The sequence below is a fragment of the Lampris incognitus genome, chromosome 12 (assembly GCF_029633865.1).
Source record: "Lampris incognitus isolate fLamInc1 chromosome 12, fLamInc1.hap2, whole genome shotgun sequence".
In the NCBI taxonomy this organism is placed as follows: Eukaryota; Metazoa; Chordata; class Actinopteri; order Lampriformes; family Lampridae; genus Lampris; species Lampris incognitus.
In genome coordinates, this window is record NC_079222.1 from 52,819,555 (window position 1) to 52,832,001 (window position 12,447).

The following is a 12,447-nucleotide window of genomic DNA, read 5'->3' on the forward strand; positions in this document are numbered from 1 at the left end:
ATCATTGATTGTTGCACTGACTCCCTGTACTCCTGGTGAGAACTGTGTGGCCCTCAGCTGATGTGGCTAACGGCACTAAGAGCTAACGGCGCTAACAGCTAACTTCCACTTTCTTTTCTGTGAACAGTTAAATAGTACTATGCCCTGTGAGGACTGCCTTAAAGCAAGGCATGACGTTACCATATCAAGGATGATATCCGACGGCTCTCAGATGAACTGCGAAAAAAGGACTCTCTTTAATCTGATTTTATTGATATCGCAGCCACACAGTCCAAAACGTTCTCAGCTCCAATACTATCCTCTGGGACCCATCATCTCGATACCAGCCCTCCTCCTGCTCCACTCCCAGCTCACAGGCTACCTGATTGGAAGTGGTAGTCAGACATGGCAAGACGGAAAGCTCACGAGCTGCCTCGCCTCTGCCTATGAACCTCTCATGTCATTTTACCATGCTGATGCCGTGGTTCACCCAGTTGATGACCCCATGACTGATGCCTCTAAATCTTCCAATACCTTGACTTCCCAGGGACATACGCAAGAGTCCTGTTTGTGGACCTCAGCTCAGCATTCAACACCATCATCCCAGCTATCCTCCACTCCAAACTCACCCAGCTCACTGTACCAGCCTCCATCTGCCTATGGATTAAAAACTTCCTGACAGACAGGAGGCAGCTGGTTGAGGCTGGGGAAAATCCCATCCAGCACCCGGACACTCAGCACTGGCATCCCCCAGGGATGTGTGCTCTCCCCTCTACTCTTCTACAAAAATGACTGTACCTCATGTGACCCGTCTGTTAAACTCCTGAGGATTGCAGATGACACAACCATTACTGGTCTTATCTGGGATGGTGACGAGTCTGCATGTAGACGGGAGGTTGATCAGCTGGCCCTCTGGTGTGGCCATAACAACATGCAGCTGAACACACTCAAAACAGTGGTGGTAACAGTGGACTTCAGGAGCCCCCAAACATTGCCCCCCCACCCACCATACTCAACAGCACGGTGTCTATGGTGAAAACCTACAGATTTCTGGGTTCCACAATCTCCCAGGACCTAAAGTGGGCACCCAACATAGACACAGTCATCAAAAAGGCCCAGCACAGGATGTACTTTCTCCACCAGCTCAAGAAGTTCAACCTGCCTCAGGAACTGCTGATTCAGTTCTACACTGCAATAATCCAGTCTGTCTTCTGTACATCAACAGGGAGAGCTAGTTTAAATGGGCCACCAGGGATAAGACCTCCCTATCTTTTGGAGAAAGCGATACAAAAACAAGTAAAAAACGAAAAAAGAAAAACCATGTAGGGGACTTACGTCATCCTCTTTCATGTTAACAAATGTTTTGAAACTGAATATGAAATTTGTTAAAGCCAAGAACCATAGCACCATCACAAGAAAGAGCAAGGTATCACCAACGACAAAAAAGGGCTCGCTGTTTTCGGCCCAATACATAGAAACACACAGTCACGTGAGGGGACATGCCTACTCAGTTTGTTATTGATTTGGGCAACATGTAGTCACCATTTACTGCACTTTCTCTTTGGTAAAACTTCAACTTTTCCACCTCAAGCTTTTTTGTACTAGGTGTTTTTACTTAATTCTGGTGTTTCCATTCATGTTTCCTTATGTGCAACTTAAAAGTTCACATAAAAACATATTGATGGAAACATTCCTACTGTGAACTCTTCTACCAATGAGGTAAGCCTAAACAGGAAAAGCCACTTTTCCTCATTTCCTGTGTTAAAATTTACCACCACTGCAGTGGTAATCCATTTTTTTAAAAGTCAAGTCAATTTTATTTGTATAGCCCAATATCACAAATTAAAAATTTGCTACAGTGGGCTCTTTTTTGCCTCTTTTTAGTCTTCCCATCCAGTCTAACCACCTGCTGCCACAGCTGGGCAATAATTCCATGTTATCATATATCATCTTTGTGACATACAACTGTATTATCTAAATCCATGATAACAAGAATCTATGGTAACACTTTCTATGAAGCTTGCATCTATAACGCCCTGTAAGCATCTATAATGCCCTATAGGCATCTATTGCATCTATAACGCCCATACTTTCCTATAATGTGTATTACAATGACCAACGGCTATGGCTGAAGACTGTGAAATAGCACTGAAGTCTCATTATGTATCTACAAAACTTCAGCAAAACAAGTTGGCTATGATGCATTATGACATTTGACAGATAAACAGGCTAATGATGACATATTTATAATGCAAAAATCCGTTTTAAATTGACAATGTATCATAAAGGTGGTTATGAGGTGTTGTGAGGGCGTATACATGGTTATAATGAATCTTGCAATGACTTATAGCTACACTTATAGGGTGTTATAGATGCTTATAGGGCGTTATAGATGAAAGCTTCATAGAAAGTGTTACCGAATCTATTTCCTGTAATTTGGTACAAAATGAGGCCTGAAATATTTCAGGGAATACTATCTGAAAACTAGTTTTGGTTTGATATTATAATTCAACTTTCTTTTATTTTCTTACCTGTATCATTGAGCATGTATAAAGGCATTATAATGTATACTACAATACAGTTCGGTGTGATGAGCCTCAGCTGCACATGTAAGCAGATATCATGACCTATACTAATATCACGTGAAACGTGTGTAAAATCCACTTTAATGATCATGATGATCATATTCTCCATGCCACCAAGCACTCAATATACATTGTGCAAGGATTTTTTTTGGGGGGGGGATCCCCCCTCCCTTTTTCTCCCCAATTGTATCTGGCCAATTACCCCACTCTTCTGAGCCGTCTTGGTCGCTGCTCCACCCCCTCTCCAGATCCGGGGAGGGCTGCAGACTACCACATGCCTCCTCCAATAGATGTGGAGTCACAAGCCACTTCTTTTCACCTGACAGTGAGGAGTTTCACCAGGGGGATGTAGCACGTGAGAGGATCACGCTATTACCCCCAGTTCCCCCTCCCCCCCGAACAGACGCCCTGACCGACCAGAGGAGGCGCTAGTGTAGCGACAAGGACATATTCCCACATCCGGCCTCCCACCCGCAGACACAGCCAATTGTGTCTGTAAGGATGCCTGACCAAGCCGGAGGTAACACGAGGATTCAAACCAGAGATCCCCATGTTGGTAGGCAACGGAATAGACTGCCACGCTACCCGGACAACCCATTGTGCAAGCATTTTGTTGTGCCGAATTCATCATAGTTAATGTTAAAATGTTTACTAACCTGAAGTATGTGGCAATGCAAAGGATGACTATCAACATGGGGTAGTAAATATAGAAGCCATTAGCAATAAATGAAAGGACACGCATCGACCCCATGATCTGTAAGGAAAGAAAAAACAGTTTTGAAATCACATATTTCGGTGCATCTCTGGGCCTTGGTGGGCTAAGAAAGTGAAAAGGCATATAATGTGTTTGACTGGATTTACCGAAGTATAAGCAGTCTGCTCTTTCTGTTGGTGGGAGTTAAGAAGGGCAGAGTCCATGTGGATTAAACCAAGGAAGTTCAAGCACAGAGGAGGGGTCAAACGACAGAACAACCTGAGGAGTAACAGACAGACAGAAAGTTACACTACCTCTAAGACATCGTTCATGTATAGATGTGCACCATTTACATGCCACTCCCATCACTTACATGCCACTGAACTGCAGGCTGTAAGCATCAGTTTGGTGGTGAGAGGCAAAGTAGTAGTAGTTGAAAACCCGTATACGGAACACAGTTGAGTAAACACAGGTACACAGGAAGAAGATTGTGACAAAGCATGCCATCTAGTGGGAATAAGTGATAACACTAAATGAATACAACTATTGTAGTTAAGCAGACAAGCCTCAAACTGACATCTATAAAGGAAATATTTCATTAATCACAACCCAGACTAAAAGCTAACCACAGAGTCGTGATGACATTCTTAAAATCTAAAACATGACAGTTCATTTGTTAAGCGTTATCAAGCAGAATGACTGTATTTCCAAAAGTAATCATCAGGATCAAAAACAACCAACAAACAGTTTACTAACAGTACCCCAACTTACATGGACCCTGACAGAAAATGCAATATTTTTCCAAACTGGTATCCAAATATGTTCTTGAAAATGAACAGACCTTCTCCTTTTGCTTGAAAGGGGGAGTGTACATCTTTAATAGTCATCTTCTGAGTATGAAACTACCAGCTATTATCATCATCAATCCATGACTATTACCCATGTCAGTGCTTAAACCAACTACTGTGAGGTAAGAGGCATGGAAGTGGGGTGTAGAGGCTTTGCTGGCCGCTCACTGTGCAGGCTCCACACTCTATGTGGCATCACTGGGGCTGCTAAAAGGAAAGCCATCAAGTCTTCCCTGGAGGCTGCAGAGAGGGCCTCCAGATGGCTTTGAGGAGGCTGCAGAGAGGGCCTTCAGATGGGTTTGGATCAGGAGTGATCTGTGGGCCAGTGCTGCTGGGACACAAGCCAGGCCTGATCAACCCTGGCTAGGTCGCCTGAGCGAGGGTGTATGATGGTGAAAGACCCGACACACCCGAGGACCCCAGGAAACATCACTGATGATGTGTCCCAGTGCATCCTGGGATGTATGTTCAGATCACTACATATACGATTTCTGCCATGTTTGTTTATTTCAGGTAAATAAGGTAAAAGTGTTATTGGTTGGCATACGGGTGGCGTGGCGGTCTATTCCATTTCCTACCAACACAGGGATCGCTAGTTCGAATCCCCGTGTTACCTCCGGCTTGGTCAGGCGTCCCTACAGACACACTTGGCCATTTCTGCGGGTGGGAAGCCGGATGTGGGTATATGTCCTGGTTGCTGTACTAGCGCCTCCTCTGGTCGGTCGGGGCGCCTGTTCAAGGGGGAGGGGGAACTGGGGGGAATAGCGTGATCCTTCCACGCGCTACGTCCCCCTGGTAAAACTCCTCACTGTCAGGTGAAAAGAAGCGGCTGGTGACTCCACATGTATCAGAGGAGGCATGTGGTAGTCTGCAGCCCTCCCTGGATCAGCGGAGGGGGTGGAGCAGCGACCGGGATGGCTCGGAAGAGTGGGGTAAAGTACAATCAGGGAGAAAAAGGGGGGAAAAAGTGTTATTGGTTACTTTCCATAAAAAGCAGCTGGAAGTTTAGCATAAAAACACTGTCAAAATGGTATGTGATCATTGTGGTGTAGCGCTGGGTGTTTGTTCTGGCCTGGTTTTGTTTGTGCTGCTTGTTGTGTGCTGCGGTAGTGCAGTATAGATAGGGTGTTATGTGCACCATGCTTGTTGATATAAATTTCTCATTTATCTTTTCTTTCTATTTGTTTCTGTTTTTCTTGTTTCCATTTTCTTGTTATCTTGTATCTTGTTAAGTTTTTAGTTACTAGAGCGTGAGGGTCTGTAATAGAACCCATTTTCCCCCTCGGGAATGAATAAAGTATTCTGATTCTGATTCTGATTCTGGGCTAATTCTCCCGGCTACCGCCAGAGGGCAACAGTGTTATTTTCCAGTGTTTTTCATTGTATTCTTGTCAGCTCTAAGTGTTTACTGTCAGCATGTTGAAATTCGGCCTTGCTCCCATCATCATGTTGAAGTTAGGTTGTGTAACGTAACGTAGGTTGTGTAACGTAACGTAGGTTATGCACTGTAACGTCCATACTGTCACACAGTGAATGCAACAATCATCAAGACTGAGTTCATTGAAGGTCTCAATGGTTTTGGGGCCGGAATCAAAACTTCCAGGTATTTTTATTTTGAAAATATATTGTTCAGTCCATCTTCCTTTGTATATAAATTGCTATGTGTGTATAAACTATGCATGTAAATTGCTTAAATTTAATACAAATTCTAAAAAGAATGCCTAACCTCTGGACTATTTTGTAAGAGGCAGTACAGGAGAAGCCAACATACAGGTGGAGTATATCAACATCACATCACATGCTATCAGAGACTGAACTTCAACACAGGTATTATATTATCTAGTGGTGTGTGCCTTACCTCGATGTACAGATAGTTGTAGTCTCTTTCAGCGAGCTGGATGAACACAGCGAACAGGGAGAGCACGGGCTGGGTGCTGAAGAAGGTGCACTCAGACCACACCACCGCCACCGAGAACAGACTGAGCAGCACAGACAGCAGTCGGTAGAAACACTGCTTCAGCAGACACTCCCAGTACCACTCTGCACAGGTCGTGAGGACCACATGGACAGAACACGTGTCAGGGTTAGATATAACAGGGTTGTGTGGGAATCCTATGATTAAAATTGAAACTTTAAACTGATGTCCCGCTGGAGCTCACCAACAGAAGGTGTGTACAAGTATCTGCTGAACCAGCTGGGTGGCTCTGAGGAGGGGAAGCTGTGGACAAACTGGCGGGTTGAGCTGGTCTCATTCTTGGCTATATCTTCTAAATGAATGGCCTGCTGCAGGAGGATCTGCCACTGCACACGTGTCCTGTTGTGTCTCTGTACTGCATAGATCACCTACATCCAGAAACATCCACACACACAATGATGAACAACTAGAACCTGAAGTAAAACAAAAATCAAAGATGGAAATAATACTTTTATTCCTGTTAACACATGCAGAAGTTTGAGAGGACCTGTTTATGAAGCTTCACCAGGCTTTTCTCACTGGGGTAATTGTTTTTCTTGTCATCAAAGTCCTCGTAGTCATCCATATTTCTACCCATCTTTTCTTGGTAACCCAGAGGGCACTATGGAGGACAAGTCATCATACAAATTGGTCAGCCTGATATTCCCTTAAAGTTAATGTAGGCAACATATTTTTTAGAATTTTGGTATCTGCCATTTTGATAATGTTTGGCGAACATTTCTTTACATCCCAACAGATAAATGAAATGCTCTGGGAAAAAAGTCCAGTCTTTGTGGCTCCCCTAGGCCAGTGGACCCCAATGACCAGGCCACAGACTGGTACAGCCTGGCACCGCCTGCCACCCAGTGACTGCTGGGATAGGCTCCAGCATCCCGGCAATCCTGAGAGCTGGATAAATGGTTTGGATAATGCATGGATGGATGGATGGGTCAAAGACCCTGGTACATTTGGCTGAGGAAAGAGAGCGAGTCTAAGGCATGTTGCACTGTATGCAGTTTGCTGTTAAGTTTGTTTCAATCAAGGCAATGAAACATCACAGCCATAAAAGCAAAATGAGCAACCTAATCGCTCCAGCACAATTTCAAAGTTCTTTGTGGAACAGAGCTCATCAGAGGAGTCTACTGTAAGCCATGCAGAGCTGCTCGCCATCTATCTTGGCATGAAACACCACCACAGCTGTCCCAGGTAGGACTGTGGCAAAAAAAAAAAAAAAAAAAACCCAAAACAGCATAATTGATGTTTCCTGACTCTACTGTAGCATCACAGGTTCACTGTGGGGGGGACCAAGGCAGAGGCTTTGGTGGAAAAAGTGCTAGCTCTTTACTCCCTTCAGCGACTATGGACGGACGTGGACTATGATGTTTGCGGATGACATTGTGATCCGTAGTGAGAGTAGGGAGCAGGTTGAGGAGAGCCTGGAGAGGTGGAGGTATGCACTGGAGAGAAGAGGAATGAAAGTCAGTAGGAGCAAGACGGAATACCTATGCGTGAATGAGAGGGAGGACAGTGGAATGGTGAGGATGCAAGGAGTAGAGGTGACGAATTCATGAGTTTAAATACTTGGAGTCAAATGTCCAACGTAACGGGGAGTGCAAAAGAGAGGTGAAGAAGAGGGCAGGCAGGGTGGAGTGGGCGGGGAAAAGAGTGTCAGGAGTGATTTGTGACAGAAGGGTACCAGCAAGAGTTAAAAGGAAGGTTTACAAGATGGTTGTGAGACCAGCTATGTTGTATGGTTTGGAGACAGTGGCACTGATGAAAAGACAGGAAGTGGAGCTGGAGGTGGCAGAGATGAAGATGATAAGATTTTCATAGGGAGTGATGAAGAAGGACAGGATTAGGAACAAGTATATTAGAGGGACAGCTCATGGTGGACAGTTTGGAGACAAAGCAAGAGAGACAAGATTGAGACGGTTTGGACATGTGTGGAGGAGAGATGCTGGGTATATTGGGAGAAGGATGCTGGAGCTGCCAGGGAAGAGGAGAAGAGGAAGGCCAAAGAGGAGGTTTATGGCTGTGGTGAGGGAGGACATGCAGGTGGCTGTATGACAGAGGAAGATGCAGAAGACAGGAAGAGATGGAAACGGATGATCAACTGTGGCGCCCCCTAACGGAAGTAGTAATAGTAGTAGTAGTAGCAGCAGTAGTAGTAGTACTAGCTGCAGTAGTACTATTAGTAGCAGTAGTAGTAGTGTGAAAAATGTTCGAGCTGGTGTGAAAGTCCTTCAGAACGGTGTGAAGTGCTGTCTGGTCAGGCATCTGCCTTGACTCGAGACAACCTGTGTCTCTCCCTCTCCCACCCGTGCACTTTGCTGGGTGTGTGAATATAGTGAAGTGTCTTATGTCTATGGTATAGTTGCATTATTGTGTTTTCGAGGGAATATTGTGTGGCCACACCAGAACTGTCATGCCAAAATCACCACGGTGTCTGTAATAAGCTATATGATGAAATAACGGGAATGCATGCATGCTGTATATGCTTCTATTTTAGAAATGAATACACAGACACTTATTTTGTGGTGTTTTTTTAGTTCAAAAATTTAGTTTTACAGTATGGTGTTTTAATGGAGTTTATTACTACTGTGGATGCAGATATCAGCTACAGAGCTACACAACGTGGTCAGCTGGTGCCTTTACTTGGCCGGTGAAGCGTTCCCAGTCCAGACAGTGGCTGAACATTATCCCTTCTCTGTACGGTCACCCTCAGAAAACAGTATGCTCGTACCTGTGCTTGAACGGACTAGCACGAATGTGCACACATGCACAACGTCCACTTTTACCAGCTGCAAATCTGGCAACCCTATGTTCATTATGCATTAACATTTAGTGATGTATTAGTTATATGCTAAATGTTTAGCAGCTAAAATGACAAACATTTGACATTTAGCTGTTAGCAATTTAGCTTTTACACCAAAGGTTTAGCACAAAGTTATATGCTGAATCTAATTAACCCAGTTCAAATGTTTACACAAACTGGCAGCGAAGAGAGGGTAGGCTGAGCTCAGCCATCCATTATCCAAGCTGCTTATCCAACCCAGGGTCGCGGGATGCTGGAGGCTATCCCAGCAGTCATTGTGCGGCAGGTGGGGAGACACCCTGGACAGGCCGCCAGGCCATCACAGCCCCCTCCCCCACACATATCGATATATAGCTCTATATACTATATTGATATGTATAGATATCTATTTCGTAATGTGTGTGTGTTAGTTAGTGTAGATAGCGGGACCGAAAACTAAAGCATTTATGACCTAATTCTCTTTGGAGGTGGTAGGTATTGTCTCAGAGAGTAAGCGAAAAATCCCAGAAAATTAAAATTATGCATAATTATGCATAAATATGCAAAATATGCATTTTTCTAAAAATGGCTAAAAACCACTTTTCTCGCCATTTCAGATGATTCTGAGCATTTGGGGGGAGGGAGTTGGAGTGGGGGGGGGTTTAGGGGCAGGGGGAAGGCGGTTAGCTGGCAGGATGAAGAGGAGGGAGATTTAGATGGGTGGATAACCAAACCGCTACATTGTAGCGGGGTTCTTCTAGTATATCTATATATAGAGATGTATAGATATTTACATCTATATATGTATCTATATCTATCTATCTATCTATCTATCTATCTATCTATCTATCTATCTATCTATCTATCTATCTATATACACACACACACACACACACACACACACACACACACACACACCCATATTGCTTATGGCATGAAACAAGCTTGTACTGGCTCATAAAGAATTTACTTGACTCACTGGATAATATATATATATATATATATATTAGCCTAATATGATCTCCCTTATTCATCAGCTGAATTTATTATTTTTAAATATTTTGGCATTTTCTACTTGCAATATAAACACAAGTAAAGATAGCCTGCTAGCCTACCGACACAAATAGCATTACTGCGTGTGTCGGCCCTGTGATGGCTTGGCAGCCTGTCCAGAGTGTCTCCCCGCCTGCCACCCAATGACTGCTGGAATAGGCTCCAGCATACCCGTGACCCTGAGAGCAGGATGAGCGGTTAAGACAATGGATGGATGGATGTCGGTGCACTGCAGGCACCAGCGCTGAGCATTATGTGCCACAACACGGCAGTAGGCAGGGTGGGACACGTCCTTGCAGAGAGGGGTCCTGATCGGTTAAGATTCATGCAAGGTGAAATTCTGGAGCGGCTGTCTATATGAAGTAGGGTAGTTACAGAAACCTGAGGCTTTCTTCTGAGAGCATTACATTTACTGATCTGTTGGGATGTAAAGAAATTTTTACCAAAATGGTTCTTAAATTAAATTGCCTACCTTTAACTACATTTACCGCCTTCCTTAACATCTATTTGACATTAATCATAGCTTTTTTGCATGCAATACTTACTTTTCTGAGGATGGTATCTATGTATTTCCGCAGTGGATGGTTATACTTTATGGATTCACTGACTTTTCTCACCTCCTACAGCAGGACACACAAACATGTGGTTAGCTTCCCTTCACAAGGGATTCAGTTCACATGGGCTGTTCACACAGACAACAGAAAGGCGCACTGAAGACGCCTTGCACGCACACAAGAGGGGGGAGGGGGAGAGGGGAGGACATGAGGGATGACCATCCGCAAAGAAACAGGAAGTAGGGATGCAGCTTGGCTGCATGACAACCAAAATAAACACACACCTTCTCTTTTGTATATACGCCCCTTAGCCTACACAGCAGCCCTGATATGAAGTTGAACTGCATGGGATCAGTTTTATGTATTTACCTGGCTAACAGCTGGCATCCAATGATATGATGTTGAACTGCATGGGATCAGTTTCACGTATTTACCTGGCTAGCAACTAGCATCCAATTATATGATGTTGAACTGCATGGGATCAGTTTCACGTATTTACCTGGCTAGCAACTAGCATCCAACGCATCACCACGTCTCTGCAAAACAAACAATTTGCAGCAAACCACAGCTAAACTTACGAGGAATACTCATCTCAATGTGGCGCATGCGCAGGCCTGTTATGGTATAATTTGCAAAAAGTATTATACCACCCAGGCTGGCACTGGAGTGTGAGGAATTGTATAATTTGCTCATTTTACAATTCCTAATGTCCCAGCACCAGCAAAATAAACTTCTCCTACATCTTTGCTAGACTTGCTTTAGTTTTAATTTCTAGTTTGACAAATGTCCTCAACCACCTTCTCACTCATTGGTTGCCTGTTGTGGGTAACCAATGAGTGAGACGGTGGTCTTAAGAAGGTGGTCTTGAGAAGGTTACAGTAGTCACCATCTCCTGGAAGCGCGCCCTCGCGCTTTGTTATTCCCGTGCTCCAAAGAGACTCATGAGGATCTGCACGCTCCTGGACACTTCCAGATCCCACCGCTGCCACCAACGTAACCGAGCATATTCCCACCCGCTGCAGGACTCGAACCGGGGTTGTACTGCACCATAGTGACATCGCTAACCACTCGACTAAAGGGGGCCGACCCCCTGGTGACTGGCCAGTGAGTCTTTTTGTAGAGTCATTTGGTTGCCCGTTGTAGGCAACCAATGAGTGATCTGCGCTGCATTGCCTCAAAAGTTGAACTATTTTCAATTTTTTTCAGCACACGCTTTGCAATGAGAAACCACAGCAACAGCACAGCATGCTACGGTGCCAGAATGCTGGGAGGCGCATCTTTCTATAGAAATCAATTCCATACAGCTCAAAGCATTCCTCCCTAGTGACGCGTCTCTGTGTGAACAGCAGTACACTACAGCCGTGTCTAATTTTCTATTTTCCCACGAGAATAAGAAAAATGCTGTACCTCCATGACATCCTCAAGGTTCTCCTCAGCATCTGCCTTTTCAGTCATCAACTTGGCTGCCTTGAAATAGGTCTTGATAAGCAGGTGCCCACGCCTTGATGCATTCCAGTAAGAACGTGGGATCTCCACCAGTCCATAACCAAGCAGCAGCACCAACAAGAACAGGCCCCAGGTGTTGGCTGCTGTGATGCCGATGGTCTGGAGCTCATACCTACGACAGGCATAGCGAACAGATTAAATAACATTGCTGTCATACAAAAGACTCCTGAATGGGGAGAATTTTCCTTTTAAATTGATGTGAAATAATAAAAAGTCACAAGATGCTCCATGTAATGCACTCACCAGGAAAGGTGCCATTCAGGGTGAATGGCGACATATATCAGCAGTGAGCCGAAGATGAGCAGGTAGGTTCCATAATAGATTGCGTTCTCTATTAATGCTGTCTTAATTTTCCCGGTGATGGAGAAGCCACCAGACCTAGCATATGATTGCATGAAAGGCAGCAGCAGCCTGGAAATGCACATCATACCATACATGCATTGGTTAGGAAAACACTGGTTGGGTCATCATTTCTAAGGG

At 44.5% G+C, this 12,447-nt stretch overlaps 1 protein-coding gene across 3 annotated transcripts in view; it reads right to left on the bottom strand.

The window, feature by feature from the left end:
* Window positions 1–12,447, bottom strand: part of lmbrd2b (LMBR1 domain containing 2b) — a 28,490-nt gene that overhangs the window by 13,758 nt on the left and 2,285 nt on the right. For all 3 annotated transcript variants that reach the window (XR_008811088.1, XM_056290573.1, XM_056290574.1), the window contains 9 exons: window positions 12,211–12,378; window positions 11,869–12,079; window positions 10,453–10,527; window positions 6,569–6,682; window positions 6,266–6,449; window positions 5,965–6,146; window positions 3,632–3,765; window positions 3,426–3,537; window positions 3,221–3,318 (listed from right to left, as the gene is read on the bottom strand). Coding sequence is in view for 2 of the 3 variants with exons in the window: in XM_056290573.1 (XP_056146548.1) it covers window positions 3,221–3,318; window positions 3,426–3,537; window positions 3,632–3,765; window positions 5,965–6,146; window positions 6,266–6,449; window positions 6,569–6,682; window positions 10,453–10,527; window positions 11,869–12,079; window positions 12,211–12,378 (1,278 nt within the window). In the remaining variant the exon portion in view is untranslated. The remainder of the gene's footprint in view (window positions 1–3,220; window positions 3,319–3,425; window positions 3,538–3,631; window positions 3,766–5,964; window positions 6,147–6,265; window positions 6,450–6,568; window positions 6,683–10,452; window positions 10,528–11,868; window positions 12,080–12,210; window positions 12,379–12,447) is intronic.